Source organism: Amblyomma mixtum, chromosome 1 (genome assembly GCF_055824585.1).
Source record: "Amblyomma mixtum isolate Tamu chromosome 1, ASM5582458v1, whole genome shotgun sequence".
Classification (NCBI taxonomy): Eukaryota; Metazoa; Arthropoda; class Arachnida; order Ixodida; family Ixodidae; genus Amblyomma; species Amblyomma mixtum.
Genome location: NC_143012.1, coordinates 107,264,955 through 107,287,680, shown reverse-complemented (window position 1 = coordinate 107,287,680; position 22,726 = coordinate 107,264,955). Strand labels below are relative to the sequence as shown.

Sequence of the window (22,726 nt, the reverse complement as noted above, 5' to 3'; positions counted from 1 at the left end):
TACACTGGGTCTTCCTGTGTGCAAAACGGCACCTATTTATTCCAGTTCATAGATCTTATGGTTCCTTCCAATTTTCCGGAAAAAATCACTTTGTCTGCTTAGCAAGGCCTCGGAGGCTGCTGTACTTGCCGCTAGCGGTCTTGAGTATGATGATGGTACGATTTTAATTGGTTGTAATACAGTTTGGTTATAAGAACTGAAGGTTCTGCAGAGCAGACAGTTACTGTTATGCCATTCACACCGTCTGCGGAAAGTACTTGAGTTCAGAAATGAAACTTTTGGAAGCGCGTGTTGTCCTGTCGTCACCTGAGGTGATTTCAACGTTTAGTGACCATTTCATCTTTTTTTTTAATAATTTTTTTTCCTCTCAAGACATTCTTGTAACGCTCCACTGGGAGGAATTTAGGGCTAGAGGAACCGTTCGCCAAAACCGGTTTAGAAAGTGTCCACTCGGGGCAAAGAAAGCGGTGGAATAGAAGCAGCCATGAAACATCGATTCTTGCTTCAGTAGTATAGGTTACATGCTATTATTGAAGTCTACGATCAACAGTATAGTCACTATGGCTTGCAACTATAACAGCAGTGAGCCTACGTGTTTTGTAGAGTGATGGTTGCCTACAGCACTAGAAAAATAGATTTTTTTTTTAAAGCCAAAACTCCTTTCCTTTTACAACAGTGGTATAGCAGGTGTTGACCTCTCGCATCAGGCCATCTACTGCCAGTATATCAGCATCAGGGACAAAAAGTGACAGTGGTTGTTGACAACAAATCTCAACTTTGCAATTGTGAAAGCCTGAACAATCTGCGAAATTGCTAGAGACGAGCCTGCTGACTATTTTCGCTTTGTTAAGAACGTTACTCATTATTATCTACACCTTGACATGCAGTAACCAGCGGTTCGCAGACACTCTGGCTCAATCGTATCTGATGCTTCTTTGAAAAAGAGAAAGTTTTCCGTGCAAAGTAGGATACATGCTGTGCCAGTATAGCCAGAAAATATTCATGAGGACCTGCAAGAAGTGTTATATCACCCTGCGTAAAAATCGCAGACATAATAAGAAAATTCACGCCACCAATAGGAATGCAGTGAAGTGGCCACATGTGCTATGGGGAAGACCCAGTGTACTATAAAAAGTACACCTGTGTAACCTCTGGAAGGAATAAAGCAATCGTGACAAAATTTCAGCAATCTCTTTGTCTTTATATGAGAGTATTATGTGCTAAAAATGAAGAAAATCCCTCTGTTAGATATTTTTTGGTCCCTAATGGGTTAATCTTCTACTACGCTTACGCTTTTCTGTATATGTCCGCCGTTTTTGAATTTTCTTTTACGTATTTTGTGTACTTGGACCCGAACTAGCGGTTGGCTATGGGTACAAACAGTGTTCGTATTTCCTGTAAAAGAAATTCGAAATAAATTCAAATTGAATTGCAGTCGAATTGAATTGAACCATCCGCCCACCCTCTGTTTACTGTAGTTGAGTAGCTTGGCTCTGCTTTTGAGAGAGACTGGCTAGCATAGGCTATAACTTCCTCACTGTCGTCTTGCCATTGAACGAGAATAGCGCCGAGACTAATACCCCTGCCACACGGCAAATTTAATGTCATTCTCATCGAATGACATTTGTTCGACTTAATGTCATTTTTTCTACGCGCTGCTACACGGCAGAAACTAATGTCATTTGCAAATTATGGCGATTGCGATGGAAAGAGAGTACAGCATACAAAAATTTCGATGTATGCTTCAATACGTTGCAAAAAGTATTGCTTTGCTAATGGAAACCGATTTTAAAATCCTAATCCTCATTTCAATAACATGCTGATCACTGCTACACCACGAGTCCAAGCCAAGCCAAAGCTCAGCCAGCGGCGGCCGGCAAATGGCGGACGTCATTTTGTGAAATGCTCTCTATGGTGAAATTAAACAGTAATAGCTGTGCGTCCGCAAAAGCTTTGCGCATGCTACGGGCGCACCTTGCGCGCACTACCGCCCGTCCTCACAACAGTTTTAGTTGGGAGCACGGTGGTTGGGAGCAGTTGGGAATGACTAGCGCAGCGCGCGAGAAGCATAACATACTGTGGCGCCATCTAGATGACAGCAAGTCAAACCTCCTGAACTGAGTGCCGAAGAAACGTTTTTCTCTTTTATTAACGGCAGTAATGAATGCATTAGAAGGCTTCGTTTTTTAAAATGTAAATCAATTGGATGAAATGAAAATGTAGATTCTAGTGCAAAACAGGAGAAATACTTCGCCCGGGGTCGTTGCTAGGACGACAGTGTACGCCGTACCACGGCCGTATACTGTCTAGCATCAGCCTAGGATCAGAAAACTTTGAAATTTATCTCAAAAACGATTACTATTTCACACCTATATTGTTACGGAGGGATGAAAATCCACAAAATAAAAGCGAATACAACCGTTTAGAGCAAGCTATCGCGTCGAAAAATGCAGCAGCGACGTAGTATTCGGTCCGAAACGGGCGGGCTGGGCGTTGCCATGTTGTGAATGTTAGCCACGCAAGGCTGGTAGCGAGAGTGAGTTTTATTTTTTTCCAATTCTATTTGGCATTTTATATACATAAATGAACGACCGCACAATCATACGGACGCGGAAATATTACAGTGCTTGTGACGCTTTTATAATCGTGTTTTTCGGTGTATATTCTCAGCAAGTCTCTGGTGTCGAGGGAACACATTAGCTCGGAGATCGCTGCATAATGAGTTCTGTAAACTCATTCGATACCTAATGTCGTTTTCATGGAATGACATTATATTTTCTCGTGTGGCAGCAAAAGAGTGTCATTTTGAACGAATGTCATTCGATGGGAATGACATTAAATTTTCCGTGTGGCAGGGGTATAAGATTACTGGCATCGCTGTCAATTACTGGCATCAGTCTGGGCGAGTTTCGGGACAGGCTTGAGCCGCCTGCGTAGCTGGTTGAAGCCGGCCTCTTGATCCTCTTATTCATTGATTTAGAATGTTCCTAAGCCCTCAGGGGGTTGTTGCAGGATGGAAAATAAAATATCAATGGCAAAAAAGCAAAAATTGGCAATACACAAGTTACCACCATGGCATGCAAAAGAGACATTGTCTCTAGTAGGTAGTGCAAGGGGCTCGGAAGTTGAGTAGAAGTTTTGAAGACACGCCTGTACTAGGCACGGAAGCCTAACAACATTCTAACGGACTTTTCTATAGGTCGGCCGCGAGAACTTTTTCACCGCAGCAGTCTTCTCGGGCTCCGGACTAACGCCATCTCAAATGATCACGTGTCCAAGAAAGTGGAGCTCCTGGACACCGAAGGGGCATTTCTGTGCTTTTATCGCCAACTGCGCGAGACGGAGTGCCTGTCGCACCTTTCGCATCCGGTTGAGATGTTCTCGAAGCTAGCCGTAAAAATTACAACATCAAGGTACAGTAGGCACCGCTCCATTTCAGGCGAGAGAGAACGGTGCCCACCATGCGTTGGAAGGCTGCTGGTGCGAAACCGAGGCCGAGGGGCAGCACTTTGAATACATAAAGGCCTCAGGGGACCCGAACGATGTCTTCTCTTTGTCCCTTTCGTCCACTTCGATCTTCCAGTAGTCGTTCTTAAGGTGGAGTGAGGAGAAATATTAAGCTTTCGCATTAGGTCCAAGGCGTCGTCGATACGTGTCAGTGGGTATATATCGCGTTTCGTGACGGGATTGAACTTCCGATAATCAACGCAGATCGCAAAGTGTTCTATTTTGTCTTCACCAGCAGCCCAGGAGAAGGCCAGGGGCTGCGGTGGACGGCTGGACTACGTCATCGGCAAGCATTTCTTGCGCATGGCTCCGAATAGCTTATCACTACATCGGCGACACTCGGTATGGGTGCTCATCGATGATGCTGCGATGTTTTGCTGTTGTGGTGCTCCCTATCCTTAATGACGTGGCAAAGCACACGGCGAAATCCCGAAAGATTGGTTGGTTTAGTTTATGGGGTTTAACGTCCCAAAGCGACTCAGGCTATCAGGGACGCCGTAGAGGAGGGCTCCTTATGATTTCGACCACCTGGGGTTCTTTTACGTGCACTGACACCGCACAGCACACGGGCCTCTAGAATTTCTCCTCCAAAGAAATTCTAGCCGCCGCTGCCGGGATCGAACCCGCGTCTTTTGGGTTAGCAGCCGAGCACCATAACCACTGAGCCACCGCGGCAACGAAATCCCGAAAGAGCTCTAATAGGCGCTGGCTGTCACCTGCGGACAACAAGATTTGCCGGGCTGGTTGGTTCTTACTGATGAAAGGCAAAATTGTGTGAAGGGGTTAGGATAACATGAAGAAGCAAAGATAAAACTTAGAAGTACTTTTCAGTTTCATGTGTGTCCCTTCATGTTGTCATAACCCTTTCACGCTGTTATGACTTTCATATGCCGACAATTCGGATTTTGTGTACACGACAGATAGAACGGTAGCTGCATCGCGTCCTTCTGACGACGGCGACCGCAGAGCAGATATTTCAGCTTCAGCGGGCTCACCAAAATCGGTAACAATGCGATGGGCGTTCCTTTCGCAATGGGCTGCAACTCTGTCTCGAAGTTGGTAAGCAAGAGTTTCGCACAGCGGTCCCGCGAACGAGCAAGTCCTCTTGAAGCACAGACACCTTTCTGTGGGAGAAGCCTTACTTTTCTTTTCCCCCCATGACCTCGCGGTCACCTGGTGGGTGGTTTGCTCTAGAACAATCATGCTGCACCTCGGCGGCACTTTCACGTCGACAGCAGCAATGCAATAAGCAAGGTGTGCATCCAGGAGTCGTCTGGGTCGGCACTCGCTATAGCTTGGTCAGCGAAAACGTCACGCGCGGCTCTTGTAAATCGAAAACTGCGCCTTTAGCTTGCCATAACTGCAGGTCGAGTATGACGTCGCTTGAACAATGGGTTAATACAACCGTCACAAACGTCGACGAAGCTGTGTATTTCAAGCCTTCACAGTACAGGGGTCAGCGCTGTTAATTAGGTGCCCCCATCCATAAGAACCTGAGGCCTAGTCCATGCGGTGAAAAATTTTAGTTCCTTTGCCAGCCCAGTGCTCATGAACAAATAGTCTACCCCGGATCGACCGACGCGGTACATTGCAATATTGTCACGTTTTAGTGACGGCAGTCCAGCGGTCAGGAAGACACCAGAAATACTTGCAAACGAAGCTCTTTATTAGGGCTGACTTGCGCCCGCAAAAGAACTGAATCACTCGGTGGCGGCGTAAGCAACAAGCGTGCTCGTCAATCGTCGATCTTCGAACGCCCGCTGCTCGCGGCATCGTTCAATTAAAGCCGGCAAGGAAACTTCGAGATAACAGGTCGAGATCATCTAGAGTAATCTGGAAACACGTAGATGCAGCTGTTCATGGCTGTGAACAGTCGAGATAAGTCCGGTCGCTTCTCGCGTCACGAACAAAAATGATAACACCCCTTTTCTGCGGCCTTGCGCGAACGAACGAACACTACAATGATACGTGGCATTACCCCCCTTCCAAAGAAGCATCGTCTCGATGCTTTAAAATGAAAATAAACACGGAGAATGAAACTTCGAGTCCTTTAGCGTTCATAATATGGCTTCAGGCGTACGACATGTACGACTTCCGGGCGTGGGCGGCGTCGCTGAGATGCTGTCGTGCCGTCGGGGATGACTTCATAGTCGAGGTCACCGATGCGACGGAGAACCCTGTACGGGCCAAAGTAGCGTTGCAGCAACTTTTCGCTCAATCCACGGCGGCGAACTAGCGTCCATATCCAAACCCGATCACCTGGCTTGTCTCGTCAGCGCAGATTGTAGCGTCGGGCGTCGGTGTGCCGCTGGTCTTGAATGCGAAGCCGCGCAAGTCTTCGGGCTTCCTCGGCGCGATGAAGGTAGGCGGCGACGTCGAGGCTGTCTTCGCGGAAACGTGCGGGAACATTGCGTCGAGTTTTGTCGTGGGCTTCCTGCCGTATACCAGCTGGAATGGAGTAAACCTGGTTGTCTCCTGGGCGGCAGTATTATAGGCGAAGATCACGTAGGGCAGAATAGAGTCCCACGTCTTCTGTTCGGCGTCGATGTACATGGAGAGCATGTCTGCGATGGTCTTGTTCAGACGCTCTGTGAGTCCGTTGGTTTGCGGATGATAGGCAGTTGTCCTCCGATGGCTTGTCTGGCTGTACTTTAAAATGGCTTGCGTCAGCTCCGCTGTAAATGCCGTCCCTCTGTCAGGTCCGCGCGGGGGTTCATAGTGGCCAGGCTCTGAGGACCGCCGCCTCGGGGAAGCGGCCTTACGGCCGGCCGCAGGCTTAACCGCCTGCGGGATGCCGGGGGATGAGGGCTTAGTACTGCCTCGTAAGAGTCTGGCGAAAACCGAAGTTGTGTGGAGTACCGGTGGAGTAGGCCCGCGTCATCTCATCCTAAGCCACGTTCTTGGTTAGTGGCCCGGTCGCCCAGCCTTGAACACTCTCTCCTCAGTAGGAGAAGAGTAAGCTAGGAGAGGAAATAAGTGCATGGGTGGTTGGAGGAAGCACAGATGGACCCCCCGGAGTCTGACCGGTTCTGAGGCCGCGAGGCCGTTGACGAACTGGGCGTCCACTGGCCGGGACTATCACATATACTTCCGGTGTCCGAAAAACCGCGAAAAACCTTCGACGGCTAGTAGCCGGCAGGTGGGAAAAGCCTTCTAGTGAGCGATGAGGAGCCCCAGGTAGCTACTGACCCCGTGTTAGGTTTTCCTGTCTCCGACGGTCGGAGCCCGTTGCGTATGGTGGGTGGTCGGGCATCCCGTGAGTGGGGCCGCACCATTGGGCAATCTCGATGCTCTCCCTGCCCTGGCCAGGCGGGCCAGTAATGGAGTCGAGATAATTGAAGGATCAGAGCAAAAATCTCGCTGTCCCCATTCCCTTCCCACGTCCCATTTCCCTTTCCGCTACTTCCCAGGGGAGGTCAGGGGAGCCTCCCCGGGCCCGCTCTCTCGGCTGTGGGTCGCTAATGTAGCATTTTCCCTAATATTTTATTTTTCCACCCACGGGTGGTCAAATTACAACTTGCCTACGGGCCTCCTCTTTTATTTTTCAATTGGGTTAAGCCTGTTGTGTGTAAACAGTGCAGTCAGGGGCCTATTATTTTTATTTCCTTTTCGGTTGCCCCAACCTATTCAATGTCTGTGATGAGCACTTCGGGGGCGCCGTGTCGCAGGAGAATTTGTTCGCCAAAAATTTTTCCGACTTCTGTTGCGGTACCATTAGGCAACGCTTTTGCTTCGGAGTATCGGGTCATGTAGTCGGTGGCCACGATGATCCACTTGTTACCTGATGATGAAGTCGGAAAGGGGCCGAGGAGGTCCATCCCGATTTGCTGAAAGGGCTTAGTTGGCGGTGGTATGAGGTTCAGGAGTCCGGCTGGTCTAGTCGGAGGCGTTTTGCGTCGCTGACACTCACGGCACGTTTTCACGTAATGAGAAACGTCGGTAGCTAGCCGCGGCCAATAGTACTTCTCCTGGATGCGGTGCAACGTGCGAGCAATCCCGATATGCCCTGCAGTCGGCTCATCATGACATGCCTGCATAATTTCTTGCCTGAGATTTTTGGGCACGACAAGAAGATGCGCTGTCCTGTTGGGCGCGAAGTTCTTCTTCAGAAGGACATTATTGTGAAGGACGAAGGACGACAGTTGGCGCTTGAACCCCCGGGGAGGCGATGCGGTCTTGCCTTTCAAATAATCAACTAGGCTTTGCAACTCAGGATCCGAGCGCTGCTGCTGCGCGAAACTGCTGGCGCTTACCGGTCCTAAGAAAGCGTCGTCGTCTTCCTCTTCCGGTGCCGCGTCTACGGGGGCTGGCGATAGGCAGTCTGCATTGGAATGCTTGCGGCCAGATTTGTAGACTATAGTTATGTCGAATTCTTGAAGACGCAGGCTCCAACGAGCAAGGCGGCCGGAGGGATCTTTCAAATTTGCCAACCAGCACAGAGCATGGTGATCGCTCACAACCTTGAATGGTCGTCCGTATAGGTAGGGGCGAAATTTGGACGTGGCCCAAATAACGGCGAGACATTCTTTCTCTGTCGTCGAATAGTTGGCTTCGGCTCTCGACAGTGAACGGCTAGCGTACGCGATAACCTTCTCCTGTCTGCCATTTTTCTGAACGAGGACCGCTCCTAAGCCCACCCCGCTTGCATCGGTATGAACTTCGGTGTCGGCGTTTTCATCAAAGTGCCCAAGCACAGGAGGGGACTGTAAGCGGCGCTTCAGCTCGTTGAAAGCTTCCTCTTGCGGCCTTTCCCATTTAAAAGGCACATCAGCCTTGGTAAGTTGGGTCAACGGTTCAGCGATGCTCGAAAAGTTCTTGACGAATCGCCGGTAATAAGCGCACAATCCAAGGAATCTGCGTATAGCGTTCTTGTCATTAGGCTGTGGAAACTCTGCGATCGCAGCCGTCTTCTTGGGGTCTGGGCGAACTCCATCCTTGCTTACGACGTGACCAAGGAACAGCAGCGCCTCGTAGGCGAAGTGGCACTTCTCTGGTTTCAGTGTCAGGCCTGAAGACTTGATCGTTTCCAGCACTATCCGAAGCCTTCTGAGGTGGTCTTCAAAGCTTGAGGAGAAGACAACAACATCATCTAAGTAGACTAGGCAAATCTGCCACTTCAAGCCTGCGAGCACCGTATCCATTACTCGCTGGAACGTCGCTGGGGCAGAGCAGAGGCCGAATGGCATCACCTTGAACTCGAAGAGTCCGTCTGGCGTGATGAACGCAGTCTTCTCGCGATCTCTTTCGTCGACTTCAATTTGCCAGTAGCCGCTCTTCAGGTCCATCGATGAGAAGTACTTAGCGTTGCACAGCCGGTCCAGTGTATCGTCGATGCGGGGGAGGGGGTAGACATCCTTCTTCGTAATGTTGTTCAGGCGGCGGTAATCGACGCAAAAGCGAAGGGTGCCGTCTTTCTTTTTCACTAGGACGACCGGTGCTGCCCAGGGGCTCCTCGATGGCTGGATGACGTCGTCACGAAGCATTTCTCAACTTGCTTGCGGATAGCTTGGCGTTTTAGTGGCGATACGCGGTAGGGGCTCTGTCGCAGTGGTCGTGCGTGTTCGTCTGTGACAATGCGGTGCTTGGCAAGCCGGGTTCGCCGCACATTCGATGCTGATGAGAAGCAGTCGGTGTACCTCTGAAGAAGACTGCGTGTTTGGTCTTGTCTGCTCCGGGGTAATGCCGGGTTGATGTCGAACGTGGGTTGATGGCCTTGTTCAGATAGTTCTGCGGGTTGGTCGGGTAGGGCGAATGCGTTTTTGATGTCTGCCAGCTCGTCGAAGAAAGCGATCGTCGTACCTTTGTTTAGATGCCGGTATTCTTCGGTGAAGTTGGTTAGCAACACCTGGGCTTGGCCATTTCGGATTTCGGCGACTCCCCTCGCGACGCCCAATCCTCGATCCAGGAGTAACTCGGTGTTCCCCTTGTAATGATCGGAGGCCCAGCCAGCGGAGAACGGCGAGCCAGTCAGGCGCCGTCAGGTATGCGGCCGAAAGCGCTGCTGTTTTGGGGAGACAAAAGAGACACTGCGTGGGGCAGCTTCTGGCGGCGGCGTCGGCGTACACAAAGGCGTCTAAACCCCTTCGCCGGGAAGGCTGAGCGCGGTGTTTCTCCCGGACTGCCCGTGGATTGACCGAAGAGACCCAGTGGCGACTACAGCGGGGGCGACGGCGCCGCCAACTCATTAACCGCGTGTGCCCTGAGGAGCCGACAAGGCAGGGGCGACACGGCTGATTTGTCCCTGAAGAGGTCACCGGTGAGCGGTCAGCGCTCGCGTCCCCATCGATCAAGCTCATCATACAGCAGCAACGACCTTTGGGCCTGGTCAAACAGTTCGCGACTGAGAGACGCCAAGTTCCTCCTTACCCGTGTGTGTGTGTGTGTCTGTGCGGGGTGCCGTGCCACGTGGGGAAGGCGGAGCCTAAGAAGACGCGAGCGGCCCATTGGACGCTCAACCAGAGATCAGAGTCCCTAGCTGGGTGCCTTGGGAATGTGAACTGCATTTAAGCAGCAATCTGCGGTGTGCCAGAGGATCCTCCCCCATTTTCTGACTTTGGTCTCCTTCCTACCGTACAAAATGTAAAATAAACCTTCAAGTTTTGCTATTCCTCCCGAAGGCTTCCCTCCGCAGTCTGCCTGCTTCGCCCTAATGCGGTGAAGACCCTGGTCCCGATCCCCGAGCACATCACCCTCGATAACGCCTTCGGCATTTTCGATGTCTCCAGTACCTATGCCGACGAGAACACTTGATCGGGGCGGCACGCTCAATGCTTCATCGAGGACGTTTAAGGCAACGTGATGAGTCGCGCTCGTCGCAACAGGTATGGCTTTTTCCGTGGAAAGCTTGATCGACTTAGATCGAAGGTCGATGATCGTCCGATGTTCGTTCAGGAAGTCCATTCCCAAAATCACGTCTCTGGAGCATTGCTGTAGGATCAGGAAGGTTGTCGCATAGGTTCTCCCATTTACAGTAACTCTCGCGGTGCAGCGTCCTGAGGGCGTAATCAGGTTGCCACCTGCGGTGCGGATCAGCGGGCCATCCCAGGTTGTTGTTACCTTCCTGAGTCGGACAGCGAATGGGCCACTCATGACAGAGTAGTCAGCTCCCGTGTCCACCAAGGCAGTAACCGCGTGACCGTCGACCGTAACTACAAGGTCAGTTGATCGCGTTCTCGTATTGTACGTTGTCTTCGTTGTCCCATCTCGGCTTCGTCGAGTAGTGAGGCTGCGGTGGGCGTACTACGACTTTGCTTCACTGGGCAGCGGTAAAAGCTTCAAGTCTGGCCGCGTCGTCGTCGTCGGTGTCGTCGTCGTCGGTGTTGTCGTCAACGGTGTTGTCGTCAACGGTGTTGTCGTCGTCGGTGTTGTCGTCGTAGTTGAGGCATGGTCTTGAGTACTCGTCGATGGAGGATCTTTGTCATTGCGCTTAGAAGCAACCTCACCTCCAGAGGCTGCTTTATTTAGTTTAACCTTCGGGGGCTGGAGGAGCGTCCACGCACGGCGTAACCTCGGCTAGGAGATACAAAGCGCGGGGACGATGGCGACGGGAAACGTGATAGGCGGCTCGGCGATGAGTATTCTTCTCGACGCAAAAACTCCTCGATTTCGGCTGGTCGCTGGCCGGGTCGGGGTCGTGGAGCGTCGTAAGAGAACCCTCGGATGCCCAGTCTTCTGTATGGGCAGTGCCGGAGGACGTGACCGGCTTCGCCACAGTGGAAGCATAGTGGGCGGCGCTGGTCGGGAGTTCTCCACTCGTTGCATTTCCTCGGCTGCGCGCGTCGCTCGTAGGATGGGCGGGTTGGGGCGAGTGGGCGGCGGTCCAACGCAGCTGGCTGAGGGCGATAGGGGCTTGGGTCCCGTCGTCGAGGTGCAGGACGGCGCACAGCTGCGGCGTAAGTCATAGCTGGGGGCTGCAGAGGCTGCGTGGGTGTCGGCGTCACACCCAAGGCCTGTTGAACCTCGTCCCGGATGACGTCAGTGAGAGATGAAAGTTGCGGCTGCGTTCCCGTTGGCAGCAACCGTCGGAGCTCCTCACGCACAACTTCGCGTATAACCTCCCGCAGGCTATCGTTGTTAGCGGTGTCCATGCAGCTTGCTGACAAAAAGCGCTGCTGGCGGTCATACTGGCGGGCTCGGGCGTCAGGAGTTTTCTCCGTTGTGGATGCCTCTTCTGCGAATTCCGCGACGGTTTTCGGTGGGTTGCGAACGAGGCCGGCAAATAGTTGCTCTTTAACTCCTCGCATAAGCAACTTCACCTTCTCTTCTTCCTGCATGCTCGCGTCGGCACGCCGGAAGAGACGCTTCATTTCCTTAGTGTACACAGCAACGGTCTCGTTTGGGTGTTGTATGCGAGACTGTAGCAGCTGCTGGGCTCTCTCCTTTCGCACGACGTTCGTGAAGGTCTTTAGAAGCTGCTCCTTGAAGGTTTCCCAGTTCGTGAGGTTAGCTTCCTCATTCTCAAACCAGACCTTTGCTGGTCCCTCCAAGGCGAAGAAGACGTACCTAAGTTTCGTGGCATCGTCCCAGTTGTTGAAGATAGCCACACGGTCGAACTGCTCCAGCCATTCTTCGGGGTCGGCGCCAGGCGAAGCGTCGAAGGTTGGTGGCACCCGGGGCTGGTGAAGAATGATTGGAGTCGTCGTCTGGGGCAAGCTCATGGTAGACGTTGCGGCTGGCTTCCGCTTCCGGGTAGGGTCCGGCAGATTCCCGAACTCTGGTGCGTCCCCTTGCAGGCGTCGGCTAGCGCGGTGGACTGGACTGAGGTCCTGCGGTTGATGACTCAGAGGGCTGGTGTCACGGCTTGTAGGGGGTGTCCGGAACATGGAAGGCTACCCAGCACCTCCACCAGATGTCACGTTTTAGTGACGGCAGTCCAGTGGTCAGGAAGACATCAGAAATACTTGCAAACGAAGCTCTTTATTAGGGCTGACTTGCGCCCGCAAAAGAACTGAATCACTCGGTGGCGGCGTAAGCAACAAGCGTGCTCGTCAATCGTCGATCTTCGAATGCCCGCTGCTCGCGGCATCGTTCAATTTAAAGCCGGCAAGGAAACTTCGAGATAACAGGTCGAGATCATCTAGAGTAATCTGGAAACACGTAGATGCAGCTGTTCATGGCTGTGAACAATCGACATAAGTCCGGTCGCTTCTCGCGTCACGAACAAAAATGATAACACCCCTTTTCTGCGGCCTTGCGCGAACGAACGAACACTACAATGATACGTGGCAATATCGTCGATAGCGACCGGTAAGTCCTATCCGTTGATCGAGCCGCGTGTTCTCGTTGGAAAGCCGTAGTCTGGTCGAAAACGCGATAGAGGATGTTCGACTGTTCCCTCATCAGCGACCTCACCTCCGCAGGCCGCTGGGTCTAGGTTTCCCGCTGGGCGCTCGGTAAAGAGGCCAGAACGGCTTTTCGAGGGATAGGGGGTGGTGAAAAACTTTTTAATACTCAGAGAGAGTTTGAGGATCAGAAGACCCCGCTACATGGTCAGTACCCTTAATCCGGGACACCGCACGGCGAGGCTCCGTCTCGCGCCCGCTTTTCTAGAGCCCTCTGGGACTCCAGTGTGGAGCAGTTGAGGAGGGCAGACTATACCATGCCTCTCGGGTGGGGGTGGGGGAAGGGGGAAGGTGAGGATTCTGAGCACATGCCCACACCATGTGAAAGATATAGCAGATCTCTCCACTGTGCGGGCAGCGCCCATCTGTGTTCGGATCAGTGTTTGGCGATGGCAGGACAGAGAAGGGTTCCCGTCTGCAGGCGCCGCAGAGTTCGCTCCTCCGCCTTACTCAGCCCCTTGGAAGGTGCCAGGTGGAGGCGGTGGCTATCGCAGTAATGCATTAAGATTTCACTGAACCGAGGTCGGCGGGCAATAGCGGATTGTAAGCGATAGCGATAGGTGAGCGACACTCGGCACGAGGGAGATAAGGGTAGCTCCGGCACGTCGACAGGTACTCTTCGATTTCGCTGGGGTGTTCACCGTTGCGTGGCCAAGGGACCCTCTGATGAAAACCACGAAGGCCAGCTCGACGATAAGGGCACAGCCACAACATGCGGCCAGCCTCGCCACAGTGGTAGCACGGGGCCCGGTGGTCGAGCGACCGCCACACGTCAGTCTTCCGGAGTCTGGCTTCGGGGAGCAGAGGGACACAAGGAGGAGGACTCGGCTAGAACACAGCTAAGTTGGCACTGGAGGCGTGCTGGACTACCGACGCGTACTACGTCTGCGGGATGGGCGAGACGTAAGACAGCAGCCGCAACGGGATCAGGGTTCCGCTTCGCTTCGAATAACTTCAGCTAACGAGACACTGAAGCGTCGGTGTTGGCGTTGGTGTGCGCCACAGAATCCGCACGATGGGACTCCGATAATAACTTCGCTGAAATGTGTGTTGCAGCAAAAATTACACTAGGACAAATTGGATCCACTTGAATGAGATAGGTTGTATTCATGCAGCATATATTAATGCTCCGTCGTTTGGACCATCGCCTAGTACCAAAAAGACTTTGCATTTTATTTTGTGCACTTTGGCAACCATGAGGCGTCCAGCGGCTGGCTTTCGATATGGTGCCTCCAGACATGGCCGCGCTCGACATGATGTCTCTGCAAAAAGCAAGGGTGAGCGACAGTTTCGACGGCACTGACTTCAGTTAAATCGCGCCTGTAGAAGAATCGTAAGCGTAGCTCGCTTGATTCCACGCAAGCTCAAGTATATGGACCGCGAGAGAAGAGCGGACGTTTTTTTCGCGTAGAATATCCTTGGAACAGAACTACGCGAGTTGCACACGAGTGGCTATAACCGGCCTACTTGAATCATCCGATGCGCACATGAACTGACACATAGCTTTCTCATGCCCCGTGCATAACCTTTCAGTTCTCCTTGCTTGCTTGTACGCATTGTTGCCTTCGTTGTCTTCCGTTCGAAACAGGGATGGAGGGCGGTGTAGTGATTACCACCGCAGTCATTGGGACCTCACGCTTCGAGGACAGCACATCGACTAAAACAGCAGACTTGCGGAATTAGCAGTGAGGGCATCCCCCGCTCTTTTTTATAAAATATTAAGGCCTAGTTGCAAAACCATTTTCAAAGAAAAGACACACTCGGAGGAACAGAGGTGAGAAAAGCAGACAGAGCACTAGGAGCCAGCGTTGCCCTCTGCTCTTATTGTTCTGTCCTAAACACAAAGAAAACCCATCTCGAGCGCTCCGCCAGCCAAGCGAGCTGTCCCGTCGTCACATAGCGAATTTTCAAGCTACTCTCCACTGCACAGTTGAGATGTACTCGCAAGAGGCCCGAATCCTCGACGACGGCTCCTCTTCCAGTGTTCCTCCGTTGGCTCCTATAATTATCTCTGCAAATCAATCTCTACAAAGCCCTCCTATCGCCTTCGCCGTCTTTGAAATCGGGAGAGCTCCATGGCATTGAAGAATCTGGCACCACGGCGACAAAGCACGGCATCAAAAGAAAGGAGTCCATATCACTGCGTTGGCAATCATACAGAGATCCATACGTTTGCTGCATCTTCACCCCATAGTTTCCGCACAATTATCATATGCGTATGACACCATGGGGATTCTGCATGAATTTCGTCTTTTATTTATTTATTTTTTACAGAATACTGCAGGTCCTTCTGGTAGCTTGCAAGAGGGGCGATAATACAATACAAAAGACATGCAAAAAGCGCTGAAAGACCGTTGAAGACACAAAGCCGATAAATTTGATGACATCAATCGTCGATTTTTTTATATGGAGTCAATGCGGCTAATCGCTGCAAATGGTAAAGCATTCCAGTCAGTTGCCATGCGAGTGAAGAACGAATATTTGAATACGTTAGTTCTGGCGGTGAAATGGTTTTATCAACCAAAATGGCAACTTCTTCTTGACTGTGCTGTAGATAAACATCGTTCTCTGGGCACATTCAAGAGCTGTTCTGTTTAAGAAGAAAATGAAATTTTCATCTGGATTTCTTTTACTTGTAGTGTTCGAATCCTTTGTTCACACATTATTTCTGTAAGTTATGTGACAACACGAATAATATTAAGGTATGGACGACGACAGAGGCACAGAGAATCAGCTATGCGCAGCAAGCAACCATTGTGGAATACATTATTTCTGACAAGTCATCTTTGCTTCGAGAGAACACAAACACGCGCAACGAGCAGTAATTGGCTAATCCTTCCGTGCTGGACTTCACTGACATCCGCAAAAACAAAAATATAACGAAAAATATTATGAATGACGGCGAGAAAAATGCCATAAATTTTCAAATTGCTGCAAAGGAAAAGTGCCGAAAATAGTTATTTTTTACTCTAAGCAAGGGACCTTTTTGTGCCGACGTTAAACATCACTGCATCGCTTGATGGTACCGTTTACTAAGGCGTGGGTGTTCTATGTCCTCACTCGATGAAATTTTTGCTACCTTCTAACTTAGGCTACCTACGTCGTCGTGCAGCAATATTTCGAACAGGAATTCCCCTCTACATTTGAAGTGTTGTTGTGCAGCGCCAGCAGTTCTATAGATACCTCCTTCTGTGAAAAAAGAAAGAGTTGAAAGCGACCTCAGGCCATCCAGGTTGGTGGGCAGACGTGGGTCTCAAACTTCCCGGCTACCATAATTCGCACAAGCCATCCGCGCTCTCGCTATATTAAGGCGGAAGCCTTTAATGCCTCATACTGACGTTAGCAGCCTTGTCGGCAGCCGTGTCCGCGTTTCGGTTACGTGCTTTATCTTAATAGATGGCATTGGAATGATATCGGAACGCGATTGATACGTTCTATGATAATTTCATGATAATTAATGACTAATTTAGTCTAATTAACCTTTCTGGTCAGGCCACATAAGTAAATAAAATCGAGCGGGAAATTGGTCGAGTTGGGATATCGAACCAGGGTCTCCGGAGTGCGAGACGAGCACGCTAACCATCTCGATGGTTTGGAATGAACAAAGGTGCGTCTAATGAATACAGTGTCTTCGTTCACTCCCATCTTCCTTCCTTCCCTTACGGCGAGGTTCAGGTGTCCACCGGGATATGCGAGGCAGATACATTTCTTTCCTCAAAAACAGGTTTACCGACGAGCAAGGCGTAGAGCCGAACGGGCGATAGCGTTCAGTGGACTCCCTGGCAGCGTTGCAAGACGCTGTCGCGTTCCACTTTTAGAGGTGAAGCTAACCACACAGCAGTGACACAAGCAGCAACACTGCTCTTAAGGCTTTCGCCTTACCGCACTTTAGGTCAACGAAGTGCCCCCCCCCCCCCCCCCCTGTATTTGATTCCTCCCTGCAGGCGGCGACCGCTATCATGTTGGGCTGGCCGGATGGCCTTCCCCGAGTGATGAGCAGCTACCGGTGGGATCCTTCGGCGACGGAGGAGGCAGACCACAGCACTGACTCGGGCCCACCCGCGCACCACTGTCGCGACACCTTGCCTGTGGCGCACTCGCCCAACGGTACCTGTCTCAACGGATGGGTCTGCGAGCACAGGTGCGCATGCGCTTTAGGGCGGGGCCTCGTCACGCTTCTTGCTACCCCGTAGCCGCTGCCCATAGGCTCCGGGAAAACGCAGAAGTCCGCAAACATGGCGCATCTTGAAGCGGAAAGCTTCACTACGCTAGTCAACACCGCGCTTCGCGTGAGCCGGCGTATGTCGGAGCACGAGTGACGTCACGCATGGCGCAGGCTACTGCGCATGTGCGCCGCCGCTTCTCCTCCTTGACACCGTTTTACCTTTCGCCGCAGCCGTGCGCAGTGCGCATTTGAAAGGAGGGGTATATAAGAAGCACTTGCCCATAGAACAGGCGCACGCTGCTGCGCGCTATGCGTCATCGTTTGACGTTCACCGCAAGCGCGTGTTTATCGCGGAGGCCGATTATATAACCGCTTGCCAGAGAATAGGGGTGCGCATTCAACATGGAAATAGAAGAGAGTAAGGCTACCGATACAGAAGTGATCATAAAGCATAACCATAAGCTAAACCATGAGCACCACCGCAGCTTTTCGCTTCGGGATATCCAGGCTTAACCTAAGCCCCAGCTAAGCCCCAGCCAATTTTTTTCCTAGGTTTGGCACCACTGGTTTTATTCATTTATTTAAAATATTCCTAAAGGTCCACAGTTTGCGACAATATTTACAGATAAATGCATGAAAAAGTAATTGAAAAACACTTGACGGCAGTGCGATATGAAACGGATATATCAACGCATGTCGGCTCCATGAATGGTCTGTGTCGATTGGTTTCTTTCTCCCTCCTATTTGGGTCATTTTTTTTTCCTTTATTCGTTCTTGGAAAGTGCATATAAACGAAAACCATACTGTTAATAAACAGTTGCAGTTAGCGGACGTTACCTGCTGTGTCAAAGTTCCCTTCCCTCTTCGTCTTAGTACAGGAGCACAACTCGCCTGTCACATTCGAAACACTTTTAGGTTGCAACTTGAGCAGTGAATGAGTGACTGAAACTGGTCTGAAACAAGAAAAAAAGTAGAACAGAATGATAGATAAAAATGCAAGAAATTGAAGTTAATATATAAAGAGCCTCTTGAAATCGTAGGAAAGCTGCGTTTCGGTGATATAGAGCAAAACCCGGAACCACAGCAATTGGACCAAGAGTTGAAAACAGCAAACAACCTTCAGAAAGTAGTAGGTTCTAATAATGAGCATCAGTACAAGTTTGAATCGCAACTTGAAAAAGCTCTTTGGGAATACATGATATCATTACGGGCACAAGGCGGTCGCCGCACGTAGTACTACTGTATAACTCACAAAACAAGGTTCCAGCAAAAAGGCACACAAAGCACACAAGGCACAAGCCGTCGCAAAGGATTCGGCCAACTAGAACGCTCCAAGCACGCAGAACTGCGTACATGTTTCGTTGTGTTTCGTTCCCTTTTCTGTCCGTCCTTGTTTCGTGTGCGCTGCTAGCACCTACTGCGTCCATGTCGTCGCTGTTAGCTGGGTTCGTGGTGGTGGTGAAAAACTTTTTATTAGACGGCCTAAAACAAAACAAAATTACGCAGCAGCATTATGGGCGGCCTTCAGGCTGCCGGTTGTGGCGTCCAGGCCGTGCCTAGTCGCGACGTCCTCTGCCCAGATCACCGGCCGAAATTGGGTATTCGGCTCGGTGATAGACAATGCAGCCTCCCACTGCTGCGGACTGTTTAGGTGCCAAGAGGCAGGGGGCAAGTGTGCTGAGCAGGCGAATAAGATATGTGCGTAGTCGGCTCTTGGGCTGTCACACAAGCGGCAGGCCGGCGAGTACACTCCGAGGTGGAGGAGGGCAAGACGTGCGGGTGTGAGGAAGGTGTGGGCCTGAAGGTGACGCCGCAAACGTTGGTAGTGCTGGGAAAGGGTTTTGTGCGGAGGGGGCAAAGTGAGACGAGAGAGGCGGTCATGTAAAGTGATATCGTGGTACGTGAGGACCGCGTCGCGCCTATCCATTCCCGGCGGGGCGGGCTTGCTCTGTCGGGCAAATCGCGAGCGATGTAATTAGCCGCCTCGTTGCCAGGATGGGCCGCGTGAGCGGGCACCCAGATGATTTGTATGAGGCGAGAGGGGATGGTGTCTGAACGTAAGATGCCGATGGCTGGGGGTGCCACCCCTCCAACCGCGTAGTTGTATACCGCAGGCTTGGAGTCACTGAAAATGCATTCCGCGGAAGTCTGAGTGATGGAAAGGGCAATAGCTGCCTCCTCGGCGTCTACAGAGGTCCAAGTGTAGATTGAGGCAGTAAGATTGGGTTGGAGAGAGTTGTCAGTAGCGGCTGTACGAGGCTGCATCCCCATAAGCCACGGCAGCTTTCCGGCCGTACTTACGCCAGAGCGCGGAGGCTCGCGCTTCTCTGCGGGAGGGGTGGTGTTCAGGATGCATATTCTTAGGGAGGGGATGAACGGTTAGGAGGGAGGAGACTTGGGAAGGGATGGGCAGTGAGGTGGGAAGCGGGTAAGAGGTTAGAGCTCAAGGGTGGATCGAAGTGCGCGACCCGGACGGGTGTGGGAGAGACGGAGGAGCTGCGCCGTACGGTGGGATTCCGTCAGCTCCGTAAGGGAGTTGTGGACGCCCATGGACAGTAGCCGATCCGTCGAGGTAGATATGGGAAGGAAAAGGGCCGACTTATACGCCTGGCGAATGAGGCTGTTGAATTTGTCCTCCTCGGTGGGAGAAAGGAAGGGATAAGCCCGGTTTCCGGGTGCTGAAGCATTGCCGCAGTGCTGATTGAAGACTGTCAAAGAATCGGAGGTGGTGGGGCTTGAGGCGGAAGACGTGGCCGTGTTCCAGCGGGGGCGAAATTCAAAAACGCCCGCATGCTATGCAGTGTGGCGATGCAGCGATGGCGCGGAAGTAGAGCATCCGCCTCGCATGCAAGAGCACCAGGGTTCAAATACCGGTGCCGCCCAATTCTCACCAAGGTTTAAAAAAAGAAAACAAATTCCGCGTGTTGATGGAATTGCATAACCAGGCCTGAAGTGCGGCCTGATCTCGGTGACCAGAACGACAACGCACTCATTCACGAGAGCAGGATTTGGCCACCCTGGTGTAGTACTTGCTCACAAGCATCTTTGAACAACCCAATTAACCCTTGGCTTTCAGTCCCCGGCGGCTGCGGAGCAAGTGACCAAGACTGCGGTCAGCCCTTGACGCAGCGGAGGGTGCTAAGAATCTCTGGCTTCCGACAAGCCGCCATAGGAAAGTGAACCTGGCAACGTTTCGAGGAACTGCCTGGTATTAAAAGGGATGTCATAGGGCTTAGGAGGGCAGATGAGGCGTATGCAGTCCTAAACAGCGGGCACGTACTGTGTTATCGTGGATTAGCAGACAGACGAGAACTAGGTGCGGGGTTGCTTATCAATTAGGATATAGCTGACAACATAGCGGAGTTTGGTAGTATTAAGGAGAGGGTAGCAGCTATCGTAATTAGGCTTACTAAGAGGTAGAAGCTGAAGGTGGTGCAGGCTTACGCACCCACACCCAGCCATGATAACCAGAACTTTGAAAGCTTCCATGAAGACTTGGAATCATCAATGAACAATGTAAAATCACAGTGCACTGTACTAATGGGCGGCTTGAATGCAAAGGTAGGCAAGAAGCATGCCGGAGACCAGGCGGTAGGCGACTATGGCATAGGCTCCAGGAATAGCAGGCCAGAGTTATTAGTGGTGTTCACAGAGAGAAATAATTTACAGACCCTGAATACCGTATTCCGTAAACAAAACAACAGGAACTTGATGTGAAAGACACCACTGGTGAGTCTAAAAATGAAATAGACTTCATACTATGTGCAAACACTGGTATCGCGAAGGAGTTGGAGGTCCTTGGAAAGGGGCGTTGCAGCGACCACAGCATGGTAAGATCTCCAATTAGCTTAGACCTGAGAAGGGAACGGAAGAAATGAGTGATGCGGAAGTCCACTAACGAATTAGCGGTAAGAGCGAAAGTAGAGGAATTCAGGATATCGCTGCAGAGTAGATATTCAGCTCTAACTCAGGAAGACGACCTTAATGTTGAAAGAATTAACGATAATCTGCCAGCTATCATTAAGGAGTGTGCAGTAGAAGTAGGCAGTAGGAAGGTTCGGCAGGATAGCAGCAATCTATCTCAGGAGACGGAAAATCTGATTAAGAAACGCCAGTGCATGAAAGCGTATAACCCTACGGAAAGAATATCACTTGCAGAGCCAACAATGTTAATAGATAAGCGCAAGGTAGCTGACATAAGGAAGTTTAACATGGAGAAAATCGAGCATGCTCTAAGGAACGGAGGTCGCCTAAAATCAGTGAGGAGAAAACTGGGCATAGGTAAAAACCAGATTTATGCGCTAGGAAACAAAGTGGACCATGCCATTACCAATATGGATAAAATAGTTAAAGTAGCTGGAGAGTTCTACACAAATTCATAGAGTAGTGAATGTAATCAGAATGTTAATGAGAGAGCCAGTAGAGCACAGCAGTGGGAGAAGTAGCGGAAACCTTAGGAGAAATGCAAAGAGGAAAAGCAGCTGCTGAGGATCAGGTAACAGCAGATTTCTTGAAGGACGGAGGGGAGATTGTGCTAGAAAAGCTAGCCCCCCTGTATACGCAATGCCTTGTGACCTCGAGCAAACCAGAAGCTTGGAAGAACGCTATAATTATGTTACTTCATAAGAATGGACAAGTCAAGGACTTCAAAAATTAGAGACCGATCAGCTTACTGTCTTTTGCCTACAAGGTATATTTACTAAGGTAACCGCAAATATAATTAGGACAACCTTAGACTTAAATGAGCCAAACGATCAGGCAGACTTTCGTAAATGATACTCGGCAATAGACCATAATCAGACAGGTGATAGAGAAATGGGCAGAAAAATTCAGGGGGGCACTTTGTTGACCTAAAGTGCGGTGAGGCGAAAGGCTTCACAGGCTGTAAGTAAGTGCTTTAATCTTGTCGATGTAGATTCCCAGAGTGTTAAGGAACAGGCCGTTTTGTTACTGAACCAATGTAATCTTGTACCGCTGGCGGCGGCTGTTAGAAAAGCACAAGGCGATAAGTTAGATCTGTTTTTATCCGTCAAGACTGATACAGTTAACATTCCTTTCAGAGCTATCATTTCGGAAACTGGCACTTGGCAGCATTGTGTATCTAGTTATCTACAAAAGCACCTTTCGTTTCTAGTTGTGGATGATCCTTTCCTGGTTAGTAATACAGACAAGGTAACCCTAAGCATAACAATCCAGGTTGTTGTACAGGCTTCAGTATTGACATTGAAGATCTTTACTATTCACTTCCTCACAATGGGATTATGAAAGCAGTAAAAAAGTGCATCATTGATGACAATGATGAAGTAGGCTTTATGGGTCAGAGCGGGGTTCCTCTTGACACCTTTCTTGAGCTGTTATCGTTTTATTTAAGGTCAACTCATGTAGGCTGGCAAGGCGGCGTCTAGTGAAAAAAGGGGATCTTTATCGGGTCTAGGGTAGCGCCTGTTTTGAGCAATATTTTCTTAGGTGAGATTGATAAACAAATTAGTAGACACAGTGATGGAATGGTGGTGAAGATTTTCAGATATGTGGATGATATTTTGGTACTTACTAAAAGAGACAACTTCAATAGGACGATGATAGACATTTTGAAGTTGTTTCGAGAGTGCGCAGGTGGTCTGTCGTTTACGTCTGAAGTGCCCTTGAAGGATTCTCTCCAGTTTCTTAGTATTAAGTTGTTTTTCAAGAACGACCATGTTTGTTGGCTTTACTC

The 22,726-nt window shown here is 50.7% G+C and overlaps 1 protein-coding gene across 1 annotated transcript in view; it reads left to right on the top strand.

Moving 5' to 3' along the window:
- The window catches only part of LOC149367469 (alpha-amylase-like), a 322,554-nt gene that overhangs the window by 280,303 nt on the left and 19,525 nt on the right, over positions 1-22,726 (top strand). Inside the window, exon 8 of the mRNA XM_089574342.1 lies at positions 16,793-16,989. Within this exon, the coding sequence (XP_089430468.1) occupies positions 16,793-16,989 (197 nt within the window). The remainder of the gene's footprint in view (positions 1-16,792; positions 16,990-22,726) is intronic.